Source organism: Colias philodice, chromosome 17 (assembly GCF_061535455.1).
Source record: "Colias philodice isolate Cphi_HAF_F1 chromosome 17, ilColPhil1 Martin Lab GWU primary, whole genome shotgun sequence".
Classification (NCBI taxonomy): Eukaryota; Metazoa; Arthropoda; class Insecta; order Lepidoptera; family Pieridae; genus Colias; species Colias philodice.
The window spans coordinates 8,594,610-8,619,266 of NC_143102.1; the positions used below are offsets into that span (position 1 = coordinate 8,594,610).

At 32.8% G+C, this 24,657-nt stretch overlaps 1 protein-coding gene across 1 annotated transcript in view; it reads right to left on the reverse strand.

Annotated features, from left to right (window-relative positions):
* The window catches only part of LOC149481237 (dorsal root ganglia homeobox protein-like), a 60,328-nt gene that overhangs the window by 33,543 nt on the left and 2,128 nt on the right, over positions 1 to 24,657 (reverse strand). Inside the window, exons 3-5 of the mRNA XM_089706116.1 lie at positions 12,781 to 12,898; positions 7,952 to 8,043; positions 7,111 to 7,212 (exon numbers count right to left, since the gene is read on the reverse strand). Of these exons, the coding sequence (XP_089562242.1) occupies positions 7,111 to 7,212; positions 7,952 to 8,043; positions 12,781 to 12,898 (312 nt within the window). The remainder of the gene's footprint in view (positions 1 to 7,110; positions 7,213 to 7,951; positions 8,044 to 12,780; positions 12,899 to 24,657) is intronic.

Sequence of the window (24,657 nt, forward strand, 5' to 3'; positions counted from 1 at the left end):
TAAGCCTTCCATATACTTTGCGGGTAATGAGATTATAAAATGTATGAAATTTTGTGCAAAATATAATGTGTCGTGTAGAAGCGATGGATTGTGGTGGAATGATTTGCTTGGTATTAAAAGTTGAGCTTTTAAATTGTATTTATTAAACACGCAAACTTGTGTGTTTTTTGAATTTGTGAAAATGTTTGTTTAAAGTGGTATTGCGATTAGATGAGCATGTAGGTATGTCAGAATATCGTGAGAGCAAACCCACAAACCGACGTTAGCTTACGTATAATATTATTTCTAGGCAATATTTAGGCCGTTCTGTCCATCAGGCTATTTCTTTATACCGTTTGTACATTACATGTTGTTTTAGAAAATACTTAAAATGCATTTATCATGTAGGTTATAACCTATAGTACCTACCTACATATTTCTTATTTCAAAATAATTTACTATTTACGTGTATTTACAGTATTTCACAATATAACTGGAACCTTCTTAAAGAAAACATTATTCCTTTCAACACCAGCCTCGCGAAAGTTCACCCTAATATGAAATATTAAGAAAACGGAAGCAAAACGCGTCTCACTAAGTGACAGGTCATATGTAGGAGTCGCGGTTAATGTATTAAAGCGAACGCTTCGACGACTTTAAAGTTGACACGCTCAGTTTAAAATTGACACGCTGTGAATTTAAAGATGGCACGCTTGACGCTGTGAGTTTAAAGTTAACATGCTTTGACGTGGCACGCTTATGTGGATAAATAAGGTAATTGTTTTTATATTATGTGGTAAGATTAGAGATTATTTCGGTCATGTAGAGCAACTAGGTACCTATACGGCATAGCTAAAGTGATATTATAATTGCAGACAATCTAGTTTGTGATATGTACTATAAATTGAGCTCTATAATACAATAGTGTTATGCTGTGAATATGGTAAGATTTTATTAGCAGAAAAAACGGAATAGTTCTAAATTGTCGTATGTTTGCTACGGCGTAGCAAACGCTACATCGACTATCCTCTCTCTTATGGGATAACCTTCAAGATTGTAAATGTCTACAGCTTTATATAGGAAGTATAGTATGCCGTATTACTCAACTTTTTATTTTCTTTCCAAGAATAATTAACTCTTTAATTTTCCTGAAAAGCATTCCGTTAAAAATACCATTGTCAAAAAATCACATGTCATCCGAACTTTTTCAAAGCATAATCTATAGGAATACTTGAGCAGTATACATACGATATTAAAACCACGGCTAATCAGATTTCACTCCTAACTTATAAGCACAGCCAGTTACAGCTAACTCATACGCTTCGTAAATAAATAATCAGCGAGCGAGCGCTAAGTTTTTCATCACATGATTAGGGGCAAATTGATCCCCGTCTGCAAGTCGTGACGTCACGCAAATCTACTTGATCTCAACTTGGCTTATCATGTACGTACGAAGAGGAATATACGGATGTGTTTTAGTATAGGTTTTGCTTACATTTATTATAGTTATTTGTTTATAATTATATAATGGGGAATTTTACGTTTTTCATTAGGTTATTGCTACAAACTGTCAACAGGAATAAAAAATATTCAACACGTGTGTAGTTTTGAATTTTCAAAATAGATAGGTATATAAGCAATCATCCACGAAATTATTTACTATACTATAAAAAATTCTCGCAAAGCCATAACATACTGATGTCCTTATTACTTACAGATTTTAATCAGTCTACCTACATGTAATCTACATTCCTTATCAAAATCTGTCCAAAAACAAACACAAATACATAGCAACCAAGTAGCGCTAACAGTAATTATCAAATTGCTCGTGTTAAACTAAGCTTTCTCTATTAAGGCCATTTAGCTAATAGCACTTAAAGCTTGCATACTAAAGATACCGCATCCTTCCTTTACCTCTTCAACGGCAAGAACCGCTACGTAATTAAATTCTGTTGAGTGTAATACAGCTCAAATGGAACGTGTTCTTATCGTGTTTACGCTAATTACCTTTCAAATATGTTTATTAATTAATTATACGTAAGTTTGTATGGTTATTTTGCGTAAAGTTAATCTCAATTAATGTAAGATACCTGGGATAAGTTATTACTTCAATCTTTTTCTTGTCTTTTAAATTGCGCCTAATCCATAATATAAATTTTAAAATAAACTTTTCTCTATGATAATATAGGTACCTACTGTTATATCGAAATATAGCTGCACTCAAATTACAAAAAAAATGCAATAATATTACAGCATTCGTATAGAAAGTGTGTTAAAGTAACACTTCATTTCTCCCCCAATCGGATTTGCCCACGAATGATTGATATAGATGGCGCCGCTATCGGGACTCAAGATGACAGCTGTCAAAAGGACACGTGGTTCGGTGACACGTCAAAACGCACGAATTTGCTGTTATAGTAGTTATATTGTACTCAATTTTATTTAACAAACTGACATTTCACATTGCTTGAATCAGATAAAATAACGGGTTTTATATTTCCACATATTCCACAATATGGTGTTTTGTATGAGAAAGACAGGAAAATGATTAAGTAGTTAATAATAAACGTAACATTAGCACGATTAGCCTATCTACAACGACATGATGCGTAGACAAATAAATTTTCATTTCATTTCATTTCAACAAAAACGTATCTGCGTAATCATATTGAGATCTTTTAAAAATTAAAAAAAAATACGTTTCTTTTATTCCAGCATACAACAAAGTAATCAAACGTCCATCGCGAGCGCTAACATAATTAAAACAACATCATTATTTCATAACAATTACGCGAGCGTATACACTGAGCAGAAATCAACGTGCCGTCGACGTTCTAGTGCCATTGTTTCACTGTGTATATTTACCCGGCTCTGCCTGAGTGTTGTGTCAATGTCATTGAGACGGAATTGAGTGTAACGCTGTTTTAATTTGAGTTTCTTTACAGCGCTAATTGGGTGAGCGTTAGAGACGGGGTTGTTTGAAGACGAGAGACGAATGCAATAACGGATTTATTAGATGTCAACTTACAAACGGTAAAAGCACTTTTGAAAAGGTATTGTAATGAATAGAAAAACAAACTCGATATATATAAACAACAAACATATAATATCGTATAAGTACCTACTTCACGCTGCCTGTGAAGGCAGTTCTGGACTTGTGGGCATAAAACTATAGTTAGGTGTTTACCGTTTAAACTTAAAGACGCATCCATGACCTCACCCCTTGTAAGATAATCAAAAGTCTAGGTATGAAGTTGACTACTATTCACCGTAGCAAATATTTTAAAATTGCGTGGAAGCATTACAAATGAAAATACTGATGATGTTAGAAAAGTCCATGGCTTCAGATTCAAACCGCGACATTACAAAGACGCTACTACAAAATATGTCAAAGCTTATGAGTTATGATTAAACAAAATAGGTGCATATCTGTCGTTTATCGATCGAAACATTTTATTGAATAACTACTTCGTTACCCTTGCCACAAAAAGAATGCATAGTTAAAAGAGGATTTTTATGAGCATTTAAATGAAGTTCCAATCAGCTATAATGGTGAAATTGGTTTACATTGTCGATGTGTCGGTACGCGTAGGTTGTGGGCGGCGGGCAGCGGGAAGCGGGCAGGTAATTCAATATGGCCGCCGCTCCCGTGTTTTTATATTTTTTCGGGCGAATTATCACCGACACTCCGTACGACGAGGATGCGAATCAAATTGAAAGCCGACTCAATTATATTACAGCCATGTTACAGGGCTATCGGTTGTTACGTTTTATTTGTTTTCATGGGATTTTCATAGACTAGAATTAAATTGAAATGACAGCGAAAATTCCGATATCAATTGTTATACATCCATAAAATTGTGTTAGAAATCTCGTTTGCAAAATTCGTAAAAAGTTGCAATATTTTAATTGAAACAGTTCTTGGTTCTAAAGGCTTTATAAAAATATCAGTCAGTAATATTAACAATCGCGATATAAAACTCATTCATTAAATAAATAAATAAATAAATAAATAAATATTATAGGACATTATTACACAAATCGACCTAGTCCCACAGTAAGCTCAATTAAGGCTTGTGTTGTGGGTACTAGGCGACGATAAATATAATATTTGATAAATACATATATAGATAATAACACCCAGACCCAAGAACAAATAATTGAGTTCATCACACAAATATTTGCCCTGACCGGGGATCGAACCCGGGACCGTCGGCTCAGTAGGCAGTTACTTTACCACTGCGCCAACCGCGTCGTCAAAATTCATTTGTCAAAGCCTTTTGAAAAAGACAACATTAAGTTTAAAGCGAAGAAGATTCAAATACCTACTATTTCACATTAGAACTCCTATTTGAAAATTGCCATATTATAATATGAAAATATAAAGCTATTTAGACATAAACACAAAATTACCTCTCTCAAAATACAAACAGCACAAACCGCAAAATAAGAATCATCCGACATAGTGTCCAAGTTAAACGGCTTACCTCAACTTCACTTTGGCTAACTAACTCATCGTGCGACACCCCTTAATACCACTCGCACGGGGAGAGCGGGCAAAGGGGGTTGCTGTAGGGTTGTCAGCTCGATGAAAAATGTTTTTTTTATTGTAACAAAAATCATGAGTGAAATGCTGGTTAATCATTTAAAAAAATGCCTACCTGATGAACTGTACAGTATTTAAAATGAATTTGATACTGCAGTACTTAATTGAGGTATGGATTTATAACTATTTTAAACCACTTTAATTGCTTTGAAGACAAAAGATATCAGAAAGTAAGTTGAAACTGAAAATATAAGTACCTATTACTAGTAACAAACTACAGTCGACAAAAACTGACGAAAATTTTAAACTTTGACTCTAACATGTGCACAAAACTGCCTCAAACATTGACAGCCCTACCACGGGTCGAGGATAACATACCGTAATACCATTTCGAGATGAGCGACTTAAACGCGTTACGGGCGACCAGTATAACTTGACCCGCCTCGTTTCCCTCGCCCATACGATAACAGGACACACCAATCAAACTGAGGACCTAATCTAACTGGACACTTGGACTGGTTCGATGGGAACTGTATTTTGACAATACTAGTTAACTAATGGAAGCCACGTATGATCGACGTAAAATTCGATATTGACTCGACTGTTAGTTTCGCTGAGTGCATCCGTACCCGTGTTGGATTGACGTGTGTTTTTGTGGATGATATGAAATTGCCTTAAAAGTTTTAGTAGTTTAATTGTGCTGTATCGATCGTGTCAGAATTCAGATATAAATTTAGAAATACACCTAATGGTGATTACAAGTAAATTTGGTTAAAAATATTTGAAGAACTAATCGGTAAAGTAGCTGCCAAGTGCCAGTCAGTTATTTCGCAGACAGAGTCTTATTAAAAACTAACTAATAGATTTAAAAGACGGACAGATATTTAATAAAGATTTAATACAAATCAAAAAATAATTTGGAAAATCCAAAAGTGCACGCCTCATAATTTTTTTTAATAAATATTTATTAATTATTATTTTTGTTTATTTAATAACAATTAAACCACATCGAATCAGACCCTGAAAAATGAAAGGGTTCTATTCCTGAGCATACTCAAGCGTAAGAGAAAAAAAAAGACTCGATTACTAAAGTATTTCGGTCGCTATCGTGTTAACAAGAAAAAGGATCCGCACATACAGACACACGGACGTCCAAGACAGAACTTTTTTAAACTGTTTTTTAACTAGTTTAAATAACAAAAATGACATCAAAAATATCATGAACGTTAAAAATAGTGTTATTTCTTAATATGTGTGTGTATGTATTATCTTACAAGTGCAATGTATGATACATAAAGACATTTTAAGTTTGAAAAATCAGATGTTTTGCGCGAAGTGACAGTAGTACCCACCTCAACGCTTCGCTTATGAGGCGTGCAATATAAATAGTAAAATGCTGACGACGTTACGTAGTTTTATTCTGTTCTTAATAGTTCACGAAAAACATTACAAAAAAAAAACACAATTTCTCTAACTAATAACAGAAACTCAGAGTTCTTTAATTTTTACATATTTTTTACCATCTTAAATATTAAAAACGTGTGTATAATCTTGAAAGTATGTAAAATTACCGCAACTCTAGATTTGTCATATACCCAGTCACAATTGATAAACTCCAAAGCATAACCTTACCAGTTACCTAAGCCATATTTCACGATAGTCACCCATAAAATGTGCACGACAGTACTGCTAGATAAATTTCAGCGATGCGTGTTTCGACGTCGGAATCGAGATATCTACCTCCATATAAATAAAACATCCTGCGAGCAATTTGCCTAAAACAGCGCAAGACGTTACACGCCTCAGTCGGTACTCGGTTACTACAAACTACGTGGTACATAAAAGTACATAATTTAGCGTACCGCGTGACTAAGATGTTAAGTTAAATAATGCGACATTGCTTGCTTATTCTGCCTTGTTTGGGAATGTTTAGGTTTAAACAGTGGCTTGGGATGTGGAATTATTAAGGGTTATAAAGGATTCTGTTGTGTACGTGTTCAAGAAAAATTTGAAGCGTTATAAAGTATGGATAAGGATAATTACTATTGATTTTGTTTTTAATATTGTTTTGAAACGAAATGGTTGGTTTATTTGGAAGCAATTCTGTAATAATTACCAATTCATTAATCTTGAGGTATATTATATTACAAAGATAGTAAAAAATACGGTAAAAAATCTTAGTAATTGAAAAAGTCATTATTTCATAAGAATTTTTTATTGAAAACGTTGACGTACCTATTTCCTGAGATTAATAAAATATTCAGTTTACAGCCATGTCTCTACGCCGCGGCGTATCAGATAAAGTAACAGAATAAACTGCCTAAACCATACCGCAGTCCTAATAAATTTGACTTTCTTATGTCTGTAGGTATATAATTTGGTTGTACCCTGTACATATTCTAATCCTGATAAATTTTAACAAAACTTTATGAAATATAAACTTGTAAAATTATGAATTAGGTACCTATAGGTATTTTATGAAATGTAACTTAGACGAAAGATTATGATCTTCATAATAATCTTCATATCAAATGGGAATGTTTAGGTCTAGTGTTTTCGCTATTTAATACGGACAATGGACATACCTGCACCCTTGCCTCTGTGAGGTTGATCTTCAGAGCTAGATCCTCTCGCGTGAACACATCTGGATAGTGTGTCTGCGCAAACGCCGTCTCCAGTTCTTCCAACTGTTAACAAACATATTTATTTATTTTTATTGTACCAAAATAAGAATATGTAATACAACAATTATTATCACAAAAAGAGATGTTATCGCCTACGGCAATTGATATACGGGATGGAAATTTTTTGTAGGCCCTGGAGGATAATTAGTCAAGTATACTTTAAATAGAGAAGATAGCAATATTTATTGTTAAAAAACATTCGTTAATTTTAAAAAGAAATAGAACCGTTTTTTAAAGGTTTTAGAAAATTTGTTGGCTACGACCGAGAATCGAACTTTCTCGAAAGCTTGCCTTTTTCCTGTTGTAGTTATGAATCTCTCAATCAATATGTTGGAACTAAATTGAATATGATTAATTAGGTATGACGTGTTTAAGAATAACGAGTCAAGTTATCTTGTTCGAGGTTTAACATTTGGCAAATCAATATTTATTTTCCTCGTAGTAGGTGTCGCTTATAGGAGCAGCGTTGCGAAACTACAAATGTCTATGTAAGTATATATGAAATGGATCCACCATCGTGGACCATCACATTGGTCGAAGGTAAATGTAACGTTAAGAATCCCAATAGAATTAATACCCTATCAATTTTAATAAATTTCCTTTCTTTATCAATCTTGCCAAAGAAGTTTCACTTCTGACACGTGTGCTCGTCACAAATGTTCTTATGTTTTACTTAATGTTTAACCCACAATCATTAAGAAATTCCACTCAATAAAAACATTAAAATAAATATAAACCTCACCTGCTGCAAAGTAAAGGTGGTCCTATTGCGCCTCTGTTTCCGTCGCACGAAGGTGTCATCGTGTATCGCCGGGTGATACGAATAGCTTGTGTCTGCGGACATACAAACATTATAACTATTGTATATTACTATTAATGTTTCGTTGAGTATAAGATTTTAAAACATGTACATATATTATAGGTAGGTAATATATTGAGTATTGACGTATCAAAGGATCGATATCGTTTTATACCAAGAATAATATAGTGTAAAGTAGCCGTTTATAGCTGCGCAAGCATTACGCCGTTTATTAATTACTTGGGGATGCTTTGTTATCTTCAAGTTTCTATAATTAAATTATCATTAACTTCATAGTTTAACAACATTAATTTGATCTTAAACGATTTGATCGTACCTACAGGCTACGTTTCTAAATGTAAACTCTATCGAACTAATATTTGCCGGCTAGAATTAATTTATACGAATATTTGATGTAGAAGAAAAAAACAAACATACTTTTTTTCCAATAGTAGGCTATATACTAATGTTGTGTGCATTTAATACTAAATATAATGACTAAAATCTTCAAACACCTCCTTTTTTTAATTAATTTAGAAGTAAAATATACAAACCTATTACAACATCATTAAAACCATTAAACCATTAATACAAAACGCAAAAAACGCGATATTAAAAGCGATATTAAAATATCAAAGCGAAACTAGGGTGGCAATAAAATAACAGTGGGTCCGGATACATCAGCCCATTAGCTTCGAGTGCTAAATCGCCGCCCTAAAAGACATTATTATATATATTTCTATTTGAACAGTCTATGGGAATTGATGAGGCACCCCCGTAGGGTGAACATGTCTTGCTTTATGGGCTTGTGTTAAACCACTCGAGTAAACGCCGTTTTAATATCTGCATTGCTTTATGTGTTTGTTGTTTTGTGTGGTGTTATTATAAATAGATCATAAATTTTGTATGGACAATGGTTGGATAGGTATTAAAGGTATAATAAATAGTATTTTCCCCCATATAGTAGAACATTTGTTCTGTCTTCATGGCGTTATACAATATGCTACAGTTTTTAAGTAGGAAAAAAGATTTAACATATCTTCTCTCTTTCTTCTAGTCTCTAGAAATATAATTCAAAACATGTTATGATTATAATGTTGGAATACATAATTATACAAATTATTTACGTTTTAAATTCGATTCACAATATTATTTCCCTTAAACGTATTAACTCTTGTAAAAGAATACGAAAGAATCGTACCTTTTAAAGCTTCTTTAGATAACCTTAAATTCAAACACATAAAAATTAAACAATTCATCATTTCCAAACATCATGGTCACTCAATAGAATCAATGACAAACGCTAGGGTGTCTTGGCTTCTATTCGTCGTAATGTCATCCCGGACATTACGGGACGGAATTGCCCTCAACGTTCGGGATTACAGCTGTCTTCGACAATAATGACGTTACATTTATTACGAATGGGTCTTTAGCGCCCTACATGGATGACAAATTGGAACTTTATTTGGTAGTAGGGTTTGGTATTATGGTTTGAGAAAAAATTGGCTATAAAATATCTACTAAAAAGTTGTTTAAATAATTCAAGTCCGGTATAATTAGGTGCTCTGAATGAATTCAATCTACTAGTAATAATAACTTCTACTAGTAATAGATACATAGTAATAGATACATAGATACATAGATACATAGTAATAGATACTACACTAATAATAATAAAAACTAAGTTCACATGAAATATGAATTGAGAAATAATGACAGAAAAGCACCCACACTAAATTAACAAGTTGTACTATAGGTACCTGGGAAAACATTAAAACTCATCAATAATAACGTAACCACAAATTAAAAAAAATAATGAAAATGAAACAATAATTGGACTTTGTATCAACAAGCACAGATCAAAGCAAAGAGCGGAAAATGCCGCCGACTAATGGGATGACTTAATTGAAACAATTTGTATCGCCGCGATTCTGTTTATCGAGCTTTTGAGCCAATCCAGTTAATTCAATTGATTAATTGTGTACTGGATATAAATAAGACATATAATGATAACCACAGATAATAATAGTTCTCTAACTTAGCGAAATAAGTACATATAGTCACAAGAAAAATTATAAGTAGAATTCTCCGTTTGTATGAAAATTTATAAATGTCACCGTTTGAAATTGGAAAACTTTATAAGTTAACTAGCGGTCCGCCCCGGCTTCGCCCGTGGTACATATGAAAAATAGATGTTGGCCGATTCTCAGACTTACCCGATATGCACAGAAAATTTCATGAGAATCGGTCCACCCGTTTCGGAGGAGTATGCAGACTAACATTGTGACACGAGAATTTTATATATAAGATTTTTCAATTAGGCAAATACTGACTTTTAATGTAATTAATACTTTGGTATTGCTCTTTAATTAATTAGACAAATAGTGATGAACTGATGAATTGTATTCACAACTCATCACTTTTCCGCCTCACAATTCTTCATAATGTTATCCGACTGACGAACCGACTGACGAACACAAAATTTTCATTTGGATTTTAGGAATATCGAAAAATTCAGAATAGATTTTTAGATTCAATTCATAAATATTTGCCCGAAATTGGCCATTGCATGATTCAATAACAACAAACTGAATAAGTAAAGCGAATATTGCGAATTTAAAATAGACATTTAAAATTTGATCCGTAGCTCAACGCAACTTTCATTTTAACAGTTTATTGCCTAAGCCGCAGATTACTTAGCATTATAAATATACAATAATTGAATATTAATAATTGAGTGTTCATCAAGGCTGTAGAAAAATCCCTCGGCGGCGGAAATTAAAAAGTATTCAGCGTCCGCAGGAAGCGGTCGGCTTAAGTGCAGCGAGAAAAAGTTTAAACGGCTAGTTTCGACTGCATTATGATTTTAGTGTTGCCGTTTACTATTAGTTGCTGTGATGTTCAATCTTTACGATAATATAGTCGATACTGGATAAAGTTAATTCAAATATTTCAGTTTGAATTAAATTTCAAGTTCAAGTTCAGTGATCAATGTTTAATTTGCAGTATTTCCAGGACCTTCTCTGACTCATTGACTTTTATTCGTTTATTCTATGAAAATCCAAGCTTAGTAGAATTTTTATAATATCTCTTTATATCAAACTTATGTAATAAGTGTATCCTAATAGAAATTAAATAAAACATGAAGGTCGGTAGGTATATTATAAAAAAATATTATGCACAAATATATTATCATGAATATTTCCAACCCACCATAACTTCACTAACTAACTTTTTACCAATTACGCATTAGCAAGCCCTTCATTACCTTAAAAACCTAATTCACCTTTGATCATAAAAAACCGGGCGTAATGTAAAGTGAAATGATCCTTATTAAGTTTGTCCGTAACCGAGTTACATTGGCGCGACTCAAAAACTATTTTATGAATAATAGATGGCGCTCCAGGCGACCAATCCCGAGGGATCCGAGCCCCGCCCATCACCCCGACCCACCCTGCCGTCTATTCATTATCACATTACCACCCTTCGGACGATGTGATAAGAAACTGATTTTAAGTGTCATTTTAGCGGTCTGCTTGTAACTGATATGGTGGTTGAAAATATTTCGTCGTTTCTAGGTCTGTGATAGTTTATCTACAATAAGAGAATGTACTGTAGGGTTTGATGCGAAATGTAAATTGATATTGTGTAGACTTTTTTAATTTGTGTATATTTATATTAACACTAGCAAACCCGTCGAACTCCGTTTCGCCACCAAAGACCCCTTTTCTTTGCTATAAACCTCACGGAGCCCGCGACCTTTCCAACGAATGCAAAACCGTGGAAATCGGTTCGTGCGTTCTGGAGTTATAGCGTCAGGAAGGAAAACCCGACTTATTTTTATATAGTTAAAGATAGGTATGGAATTATGTGCTGTAAAAAGTATGGTGCTATTATGTAATTAATATTTAAACAATTCGACTCAATCATCTACATTTAATTTTCAGACTAACGCTCCCTTATAATTTATTTATTTATTTATGCTTTATTGCTCAAGATTTATTACAAATTGAGACTTAACCTAGGATAGATGGTATATATTGTAGATATAATGACGATTTCTAATAATAAAAAACAATTACAACAAAATCAGGACACTCCCATCGATTTCCATAATCGAGATACCATCGAGATAAGATCGCAATCGAGTTAGCAATCGAAACACGGTTTAACTGGGAGTAATGTAGTTAGCTCTTGGAATTCTGTTAGTGAAGTTTGCTCTAGCCGGCTACTTTATATGGTTACGGAATTAGAAACTTCTAGAATAACTAGATAGTGTTTTGGAAGTGATAAGTGATTATTTAATGTTTGTACGGTTATAATTTTGTAGTTAGTTGGAAATTAAATTAGCGGGCCTGTTCAACAAGAAAATTAGCGATTATCTAGATTCTAGACACCTAATAAGTACCAATTTACAGTTAATTTAAACAGTTTGACACTTTTTGCTCTATTTTTTGCAGTGATAGATCAAGCTTTACAATATTCTATTCATAAACATTTTCATAAATCCTGTCTAATTATTGCTTGATTATTTTCAAATAATCGGACATTAGGTAGGTATAAAACACTACCTATAGTTACTAAATTCTAAATACATTCTATTATTGTAAATGTCAGACAACAGTCTATCGGTTACGTCTTCATGGCATAAGTTTGATTTTAATGAAATTATTAGAAAACCCAGATTAAAAAAAAAATATGCTCACATATCTTTTGTAGTTTGACGGCAAGTAAAACCGCGGAACACAGCTAGTATACTACACATAACTTACAAGGATGTGAAGCCGTGAACGGGTACTCCAGGGTTGGAAGCCGATGCTGGTGGGGCGGGAGGCTCGGCGGGCAGTGGTAGCAGAACAGCCCCCGGCCACCGCCGCCTCCGCTCGCCAGCTGGAACAAAAAAATATTTATATACGACCTCTTTGATGCTAATTAAAGCAATAATGTATACGAACTCTGTAGTAGAGTTACTTGAGGTCATAATTAAAAACTATATGTTAGGCATGACCTCTTTGGTAGAGACCTAAGGTAGAATCACTTAGTTATTATTATCTCTTTGGTAGATTGAGTTCATAAATATCTCGACAAATCATTGTTTTTACAATATAGTAGGTAAGTCGGTATTTAAGGATTAGATCTCCGGTCTAGACTTAAAAATTAGTGGTCTGGTGAGGCACTATAGGCAAATGCCCTTTTAGTTAATGATTATTACAGGCACTTTAACGTAATTTGCTTACTTTAAAATAAAACCGGCCAAGTGCGAGTCGGACTCGCGCACCGAGGGTTCCGTACAAACCTGCAAGGTTTACAAAGTACAATTTATGGTTTTCGTAATTTTTCCTTTATCTATGCTATAAGACGTTGCTTCGTACCAAATTTCAAGATTCTGAGTTCACGGTAAGCACCCTGTAGGTTTTGATTCCCTTGCAAGTGTCGAAAATTTGCGGCATAAACGGCTGTATCTTTTAATTGCGTTGGCTTAGAAGTTTGATTTTTCACAGCTTCAAGGGACAGTAGACCTGAGTAATTGATATAAATTTCAGCTTCATACCTCCACGCGTTCCTGAGAAAAAGGGTCTTGACAGACGGACGGACGGACGGACAGACGGACAACAAAGTGATCCTATAAGGGTTCCGTTTTTTCCTTTTGAGGTACGTAACCCTAAAAATCTACATTTCTACCTTGTAAGCTTTTACCTATACCTTTATTATGAGAACGTGACTATACCTAAACAGAGCAAAACAATCAAACCAAACATTGCTTCATAATAAATTTAAATTACACACCAAAAATTAAAACACATCACGAACATAACCTATAAATTAGCGGCGTATAGCGCCCTCTATTATCATAAACACGTACTAACAAATGACAGTGCCTAGTATTATATTATCTGTGGTATTATATTACAGTGACAGTGCCGACGCTTGCGCATTGAATCCTAAATGAGATCAATCGTTTGATCGCGATTCGTCGGCTAAGATCTAGTGATCATGGATCGTATCTAGCTATTTAATTCGTGTATTGTTTGCAATTGCATTGTGGGTATAATTGTTAAGTTTAGCGTCAAGGTTTCGTATGCAATTTTGCAGTCTTTAGACTTTAATATCGTGCCTAGTTTATATTCCTAGGCATTGTTCGCATTAGCCTATTAAAAGGAATTGAAAATATAAAAAAATGTATGTACTTATATTTTCTATAGGTACTTAAAGATATTACATGTTATAGATATTCGATAAATCGAAGTCGATAAAAACCATAATATTAATTTTACTTCCAACTGACGTTCTTACTAGATAAGGATTCACTTTCATCATCATAGTATCAACTCTATGGTCTGCAACTACAGCAATGGAAATTTACTACATAGTAAAAAAATAATAAAACATACTTTAGAGTGATTTAACTTCTACTGTGACTGTCAACTAATTCATAATTTCGAGTTAAACTTAGGTATGTCCACTCTGAATATTCTTTAAATTGTCTCCCTCTAAAGTAACCACCCAAAAATAAAACTAAATCTTCAATCTTCTAGAAGTATCTACATCACACATTATTGAACAACACTCCAGCGGCACCTATGCAATGCAATCTTCCTATCGAAATTAATTGATTTAGTATGCACTATCAAGACCACTCAACGTCATGGATGGGAAACATCCGTTGTTTATTTGAGAAACTACATATGTTACAGTTTCTCAAATAAACAAAATTTTAATGTTTGTGATGAAAAAATAATAAGTAGATTAATAGATTTAAATATAGGTGCATACTAATTCAGTAAGCAGCTTCGTTCTTGTGGCAAATCTTTGTACAAGGGTAAAGAAATCTCTATATTTCAATAGATAGAGCAAATTGTTTCCGCGCTAAATAAAATTGGTGCATCGTAATTTATAGTTCAATCGTTGTGACGTGACTAAGAAATAACTTCCATTTCCAACTTTAACATTTGAAAAGAACTCGATAAATAATATTATGTTAACCCGAAGCATGATAATATTATGTTTCAATGATATCAGATAACAAATATGCACATTAAATTGAAAATAATAGAAATAAAAATGTTTTATTTAATGTAAAATGTAAATTAAATATAAATTTTAATGTTTTATTTTTATTTATCTTAAATAAAATATTTAAAATATAATTTAAAATACAAACCAAAAATATATTTGAATATACCTTTATCTATATTTTTTGCACGTGTACACCTACAGCTTAAACACTTAGGAAGTGCACACTGCGACCTGTGTAGGCGGCGGCATTCCAATACGTTTGGCGACATAACTTTATTTAAAAGAGGAAAATGGCAATGAAATTCAATTGCACATATTAGCAGTGACCCACGTGCGAATCGTTCGTGTAAGACATTAATGGAGCTATGAATCGAGCGCGGGCGCATTCGATGCCGCTGACGTCACTGCACAGTGGGCTCACAATTCACATGTAGACATCCATACTAATATTATAAATGCGAAAGTAACTCTGTCTGTCTGTCTGTTACTCAATCACGCCTAAACTACTGAACCAATTTGCATGAAATTTGGTATGGAGATATTTTGATACCCGAGAAAGGACATAGGCTACTTTTTATTGCGAAATATGTAGGTACCACGGGCGAAGCCGGGGTGGACCTCTAGTAACAAATAATTGTAGTTTTATTGTATTAATTTTATTGTAAGAATAGTACATGATAAGTGACTAAGGATGTGAAGCTATTGTCTAACTGGATTTATAAAATAAATACAGACATGACAAATATAGACTTGTAAGTACCTATGTCATTTAAATTAGGTTAGGCGAATTATGTCGAATATTATACATAGGTATGCATGACAATATAATATGCTAATGCTAAGGTACTAGTTCCACTCCATACTAGCTTTTTATTTAGTTTCTATTATTAAGTACATAATTATCTTTCCTGTTTTCTGTATTTTTGAGCAAATGTTTTTCCTGTCACTACCTCTACTTACATATCTTCTAAGCTCACGTTTTACACCATTAAAATATGAATGTTTTTTCCGTCTTTCATGCCTCTTTAGATTACTTATACGTCATTTTATGTAATATGCATGTCAATATCAAGATGCCAAATTGCAACTACTTATAAAAGATAGGCATAAACATTCAATTAATAAAAAGATAGGCAAAATCATTCAATTAATTTACCTCAAATTTGTCCGTATAAAACATAAACATACGAATACATATCCAGACGCTTACCACTATAAAAATGTATATTTTTTATCCTATAAATATGTCCATCATAGCACAGTGCGCGGTGTATTGGTTCGTCCTGTCTGCGCGCGTGGGGCCCGAACCGTTAATCCCATTTGTATTATTGCCCATTATATTACACCCACCGACGGTATCCGACTGCACCAACCTTGATACAAAATTGCATTACGCTAATGTTGTCAGTATTGGGAGTTCGCGCTTTTTTCGCGCGCCAAAACGCATAGATTATATTGTTTGACGTTGATGAAACAGATTATATGCGATGTCAATAAATAATGAATTGAAGAGATTTTATCATACATTTAAAACAAATAAAGCTTAAAACTTGTAAGCGGTACGACTTGAAGTAATTCCTTAATTAATTTTTTTCTTTCATTGTTTGCAGATATTTTCGTCATTTGCAATGGCTCTTAGCGATTCAATATAATTACCTACATTTATTACAAATTATTGTATTTCTTGGTAAGTGGTTCTACCTAATTGTAATGCTTTTGAGAAATAAATAGCTTTAACCGTAAATAAAACATTAAAAAATTCATTGAACCTGTCATTTTTATTTCGCTTATTATCATGTAAATCTTAGATCTTCAAATTATTCCTTTAATTCCATATCCATTAAGCCTTATCTTATGCATTACCTTCCTACCCTTTTACCACCGCTTAATTCAAACCGCGATAAAATCATACCTATTCAGCCACTTAGTTCATTAAATAATAAACATTCCATTGACTATGGTGTGTTCGCTAAAAGGACCATAAACTAAAGAGTATTGTGCCTATGGCACTATAGGCGAGATTATCGTCGCCATTTTTATAAAAAGAACCAGACTGGCACGTTAGCTGTGGGAACAATTAATTTGGTATCCGCAAGAAGCTTATATCTTATACACTGGAGATTTCGGTATGAACATTTGACGTGTAACAAGAAAATTGTTGTTTTCTATCACTTTCACACCTAACTTGGTATTGCCACTGTTAATACGAAGTTTTCCCAAGGCTACTATGTATGCTGTAATATTCTGTGCAAAAGGTTAGTTTTTGTACATGAGTTTGTTGATAAATTGCCAACAACGTCATTCAGAAGCATTGTTGGATGAGACAATTATTATTTATGCTAAATAAAATAAGTATCTGAACCAATTATTAAAAAGCGATATTCCCTGATTATGGGTAGTTACCTTAATAAAATTGTAGCAACTCTCACTTTGACAATATGGCATAAGTGTCAAAAAAATTGCGTCGCTTCGAATATTTAAGTTAATATTGTTGCGTATTTAATAAATATTTTCCGAATATTAATAATGTATTGCATTGTGAAAAATTGCAGAAGTTTTTGGACACCAAATTCTGGCCTATAATTTCACAGGCAAGTGTATATTTACGTTGTTTACAATATTCCTCAATACTCATGCATTTACCTGTTTAGAATCATTTTAATGGCAAAAATCGTCAAATTTATCATCATTTTACTAAGCAATCATGTTAAATAAGTTCTTTTCCTAATACTTTCATCATTTTTCAACAAGTTTTCAACAAACAAATTTAACAAGTAAGGTAACCATGATGATGGGTTTTTACGGATAGCGACGATAATATATTGCTAAACAATATTATGATGAACATTTAGAACACCATTTTAAAAAATTTTATACTAGTAATGAAACAACACACGACATCGGTATTGCACTCACATATTGTGGTTTGTTCTTTTTTACATTGAAATTTATACTTTTTATCCTAATATTTTTTTGTTTTACGTATTTCAGCTTTCCAAAAATGAAATAAAAAGAAATAAATGGCTGTCCATAGTGCCTATCAAGGGTAAAATTTATCAACATGCCAGAATATGCGTTTTGCATTTTAAGCCTGAGGATTACGGTCCAGAAAAAAAATACCTTTTGAAAAGTGCTATACCTTTTTATTTACCACATTCTTGTTACTGCGTCTCAACTGATAAAGTAATTTTAATTATACCTATATATTATAATTAACCACCATGAAACCATTAGTAACCGTAAGTACAGCTCCTGAAAGACATACGAATTTCTGAGAACTGTAATATCGTTACCACACATCAACACTAGCGATGCAACTCTCCCTTTGGAATATTGAAAAGTTTTAGACTGAAGATTGAGTAACCAAAACGATGTTTTAATGTATGTAGCACTCATTTTAATTAAAAAATCGTAGTATGAGATCAAAAGTTATCAAGCGTTATTTAAAACTATCATTCTCTACCAATTAAAATGGTATGTACCTATAAAGATGATAATTATTCATGTAAGTTGACCAGTAATATTATAATATAAATATTAAATACTGTTAAAAATATATGTCGTTATTATTTATAGACCATGATTTTTAGTTTTTTTTATTTCGAAAAATCTTGAATATACAAACCAGTGTGGTCACCCACAGAAAGAGACAAAAAACAACACTGACGTCATTCAAGGTTATATTTTCTTGTGACAAGTTAATGGTCATAGTGCAATCTCCAGTGTATTAGATATAAGCTTCTTGGGTATCCGAATTTCGGTGTTCTTAATTTGAATTGATGAAAAAACGCGTATAATTTATGAAAATTTTCAATTTAACTTTCATTTATTAGTAAAATACTTTCATAAATTAAAACGTTTAATAAATGACGTTAATTTTTAGTAATTAGAATTTAAAAGGTTTTAAGAATTTTCTTGTTCAACCTACTAACATTGTTTTTGAATGTGAATAAAACGAATTATCAACATTATAAACTTAATTAAAACAACATGAAAGCATTGGTATAATTAGCGGAGTTGATTGAAATTAATCCAATTGGTTGGAGTCGCATTGGCATTAAGCGATACAAATATAATTTAGCAAGTAAATTGTATTTGCTCAATATCGAGACTCGATGTTTGATCGCGAACGTAGAGATGATTGCATTTTCATTTTTTGTGGAATATTTCTTTGACAATTTCGTTATTTTAAATTAATTTTCCGAGAAATCTGTACTTTCGATATAGGTAGTAATATTTTGAATATGTTTGGATAAGGAATGGAAGGAAAGGAATGATAAAAGTAATTGATACAATTTTAATATAAGTTAGTAAGAATTTCTCAGAACGTATGTGGAAGATATTTTATGAAGTTTTTATTATTATGAATACATCTGTTATATTATAATAATATATATATTATATATATTAGTTTTTAGCCTACACCTTCGGTATTTTTGTTAGTGGACAAAATAAGAAATGATCTAGAAGACAAAATCAAGAAATTTATCTGTTACAATATCTGTATAAAAACCCATTATGATTTAGGAATTAATGTTAATGTTATTCATTTATTTCATTATTTTCAACATAAATGAAAAATCCAAGCAAATATTTTCCAGCTACATTAGATGTTTCGTTTTAAGATATTTTAATATGAAAGGAACATTCCTTATAAATCAAAATACATTAAAAACATGCCACAATAACAGTAATTCGTATCAATAACATTTAAATCCATGATTCAAATTGATACAAATTATTTTACGATGAAGCCCGCTTCTAAACAATAATATTTAATCACAATGCCTCAACGGCCCGTTCATTTAATATCGGACTTTTATATAAAGTGTAATGGAGATCAATTGAGCTTTTATATTAACTATTAATAATGTTTCAATCGAATCCGATCGAATAGCAATCAGCAAGAATCGGTTTTAAAATTTTGTTCAACTTACCACAGTCAGGACCTTTTTAGTGTTTAATATTACTCTATAAAAGAGATTGGTAATAACTAAACATATCTTTTCTTGCAAACCAAGCTGGACTAACACACACACACACTTCATTTTATTTCTATTATTAAGTCTAAAAACTAAGCGCTCGCGCTCAAATGAAATAAAATAACAAAATAAGGTAAATCTTTTTTCTTAAATCAAATTTAGAATATCGAACGTTCTATTTTTTTTCTTTTTTCGATATACAGAATTCAATGTCAATAGAGCGGGCGAAATTGAATTTCACTTTTTTGTAATTCACTAAAAATAATAAAATTAACTTGTAACTGTCCAAAAAGAATGCTATAAATATATTAGCGGATACTTCGCGGTGACCCTACCGAACTGTCAGTCATCATTTGCGCAAACGGGTCTCTGTGGCCTTTAATCGGTTTACAACTGTACAATTACTGTATTATTTTAAATATTTATATTGTATTTCGATATTTGTTTTATGGAAGTTCAAATTATTGTAATTGCGTTTATTGTTTGATCAATATTATAGAATTTGCCGAGAGTACCTACCTAATTAACATTTTTGTTAAATTTTATAAGTGAATCCTGAATGCGTATAAAAAAAGTACCTATTGTTAATCTGTTTCATTATAGGTATGTGTAAAATAAAAAAAAAACTATACGTATTACGACTTACATCACATTAGTTCTTCAGAATACACTCCTCATTCCAAACATCCAAAGAATCGAAACATCTAACGCAACATTTTACACAGAGTTAAGTATCCACAGAGCTTCCAATTAATACATTACGTATCCTTTATTCCCTTACAAATGGCAATTATAATCAATTATATTGCGGACGCAGTGTCGCGACGCAATTGGCGTAGTTTATCGAATAAGCCCCGGTTTGCCGGATGATACTTCATTATGCTCTGTTTAGGGTCCAATTAGTACTGTTAGTCACTAATATATTACTTCTTAATGAATTAGGTAGTCTCTATATAATTAGAGAGTTATATATTGGGATAGAGGCCTCAATATAATTAGAAAACGTTAAAAGCTAGAAACAGAAGAAAGTGGAAAAGAAAATCTTATGAAAAATGTAGGCATCTCTTTTCTTCATACTGCTATTATTTTGCAAGAAAAAGATGTGAAATTTACTTATTCCAAACCTTGTAAAGTATTGAAATATATTACAAAGTTGATGATTTTAATATTATACTTTTGGAGAGAAAAGAACTATATTAGAAAGAGACTGTGTTGATGCTCTGTAGTAGGTACTACCCTGTATTTTAACGTCTTTATATTAGTAGAAGGTATATCATAAGTTGATGTAGGTATTAGCTTCACCAAATAGCTTTGTAGCTTTGGTGGAGGGCCTGGAAACGGGCAAGTGGCGGAGGGCCTGGAAACGGGCAACTGCTGGGCGGGAGTCGGGACATGCGGAAGATTGCGAATATGTGTACCCGCATCCCGTCTAAAGCAGCGCGTTGGTACACGGTGGGGTTTTAGTCGGTAGGAATCCGACATAACCCACGGCTCCTTCCCCGGGAGCCGTGGGTATCTTAGGCAAGATTTCCCCACTTGAAAAAAAAAAGTATTAGCTTCACACTTCATCCGTACTTCCACTTTCTCTTTGGAAAAAACAAATACTAGAGGAGACTGTGCCTCTAAAAATATAAGAAATACAATAACATCCTTCCGAATATGTTGAAATAGCGAACTCTGGTTAGATAAGGTACAAATCCTCTCAAATATGTTCGGATAGCAAGTATTTTCTCTATAAATATCATGTTAAATAAATGTTCATCGATGATTGTATTTCAATTAAAGTGCATCAAGACTCGCAATGAGCAAACAACTCAATTTGCAGCACTTCTGTATTCACAAACGCCTATTGCGTAGTAGGTACCTAGTTTCATCAAAGCCGTTTCTATGAGTTAGTCGGATCGTGTTAATTTTACAAGCCTTTGTACACTTATCAAAACTGAAAACTTGGCTTGAAATTGTGGGTTAAATTATGTTAGGTGAAAGGATTTTGAACTTAATGTCTATCGTTTTAAATAGTATTTTAACCAATGACTCTATTATACTAGTAGACGCGGCATACGCCAACATCATTGCACTAAAAAACAGCGTAATGAATACATACCTACTTACTAACGCATTATCACCAATACAGTTGTTCTCTCTTTCACTCTCACGCACGAGACATAATACATGTCTCACTCATGTACTTCGTAATAACAACTGCCGATTAAAATATAAAAAGAACGTCCAGCCACGATGCTGAATGGTGCGTGACTAAGTGAAACTCGGGCACTTAGCTGAGTTTTTTCTTGCCAAAATAGAGAGCGGGTAACGTATCTAGCTTTTTTATATATATCATAGATTTTAACATGCCATAGGCGCTGAGCTACAGTTATTTAGTTTTCATCACAGATTATTATAATACTATACTAGTAGCATAGTATGAAAAACCTTAGTAGTTGGTCTTATATCTGTCTATAAGCTATTTGCATTAAAAATTTCCAAATCGAAACTGGTATAGCGGGTAAAGAGGAACAAACACGCACACAAACGTTTATAATAATATTTGTTTGCCTAACACTAGAGCCTCGTAGCTTGCTCGTAGCCAGTTTGATAACCGTAGGTAGCTATCGTAGATTATTAATTAACAATTTTCAATTAATATCATGATTTTTTATCAAATACGATAGCTTATGTTATTATGAATACACAATACTAAGTGTATCTTCATACAAAAATTGTTAAAGAATGTAAAATATGAAATCTCAGTCAAAAGCATACACAGTGTTATAATCATAATTCACAAGATAGATAGTATTTGATCGTCACTGCCAAAGTGTATAAATAAATAAAAAGAAACAATTGAGAATTAACTGTCTTCATTGTGAAAGTTTTTAATAAGTCTGATTATCAAGGCAACTCCGATGGCCGCTAATAAAACAAAAAAATATTAAAAAAACATTTAAGCTGAAATACTCGTATAGATTTCAGTGTTGCATCTTATCTTTAACTAGCTGTGCCCTGCGGTTTTACCCGCAGTGCTGTACTCCTGTTGGTCTTCTTCGATAAATGGGCTATCTTACACCGAAATAATTTTTCAAATCGGACCCGTAGTTCCTGAGATTAGCGCGTTCAAACAAACTCTTCAGCTTTATAATAAAGTATAGATATCAAAGAATCTCCATATAATATAGGTCAAATACAATATTGCAAATTGCAATGGGTTCTTCAATTTTTATTCAATCAATTATTTATCGTTCTTAAATGAGACGTCATTGGCAATACTCAATGTACCAATATGCGTCTTCAAATAATAATGACAAGCAATCCAACTCAATATTTTTGCTCCGTTTTGAATAAAGGAATATCGGTTAATTATCTTACCTATATAGATTAATTTTAACAAAACCATGTATGTTTGTCACATTGTGATTTAAAAAATACTGATGTGAATGTTATGTAAAAAGTCAAGTTTGATCGTTACCCTCTTACATAAGTGTAGGTACTATAATTTAAAGTTTCTATCAGTAAAAGCGTAAGATAATCAATCGATTTTAATTATCCTACTTTTAGAGCTTAAATCTTTGCACCACCAGTAAAACGTTAAAGATTTCAAAATTCAGAATTACTTGTATTACCTACTGTTTGAACTAAAGTTTTTCCCTCTTCCATCAAAATTCTAAAGATTGTTCCCTAGTTAACTAAATATTTGAGCTACCATTTTTCAGTCTGCTGGTAGGTACTTGAAGATGTGAATTAGATACCTACCGATCTTATTTTAAAAAAATGGGTAAATATTATCAATACAACTAGGTAATGGATGACTTATCCTGCTATTCTTACTAGCTTTTCCCACTCCCAGTAATAAAAAGATTTATTAAGTAATTACCTCCCAAACCTATATATTCTGTGGAATAAAGTTTTTCCCGGTTATAATGAAGCGGCGGTGACGTTTAACATGTTGATGAGTTTTCCCTGTTAACTGTTAAGTCACACCAGGGACAACCAGGCTCAATTGTGATAGTCTACTTATACATTAAAAGACAGTCACATATCTCGTGGTAATATAATTGTGTCGGCGCCGCCTCGATTGCATATCAATGTGAGTTGTTCTTGTAATTGACCGTATTGCTTCGACCATATTGGCATTTATTCTATTAGACCTGATTGAGCCCATGCATTATAGATTGTATATATATATATTGTATATGATATTCAAGTGTATCGTGAAGATTGTAGATACTTGATATTGTTGGGAAACATTGTTTTATTTTTTATTTTGTTGTAGTTGAATTTAAAACTCAAAATTTACCAAATTAGATAACATACCTACTTAGAGAATTTGTTTTGAAGTTCATTTATCAGATATTTTATTTGAATACCTATATTAATTTGCATAATATTTAAATGTCAATTGTCATAAGTCATCATACCTGCCTACTACGGACTACCATTTCTCTTATTAACGACGCGGTCCCCGGATGATATGGTTGTCGCAGGCAAATTGTAATATTTCGCCGTTTACCAAAGGTCGGCATTTTGTAATAGGTATGCCGAAAATTCGTAATCAGAAATGTTTGGTTTGGATAAGGGGGTGATGGGGGGGATAGGGGGATAGGGGGGTAGGGTATCCAAACCTATATTTAAGCTGCTGATTATTATGATAAA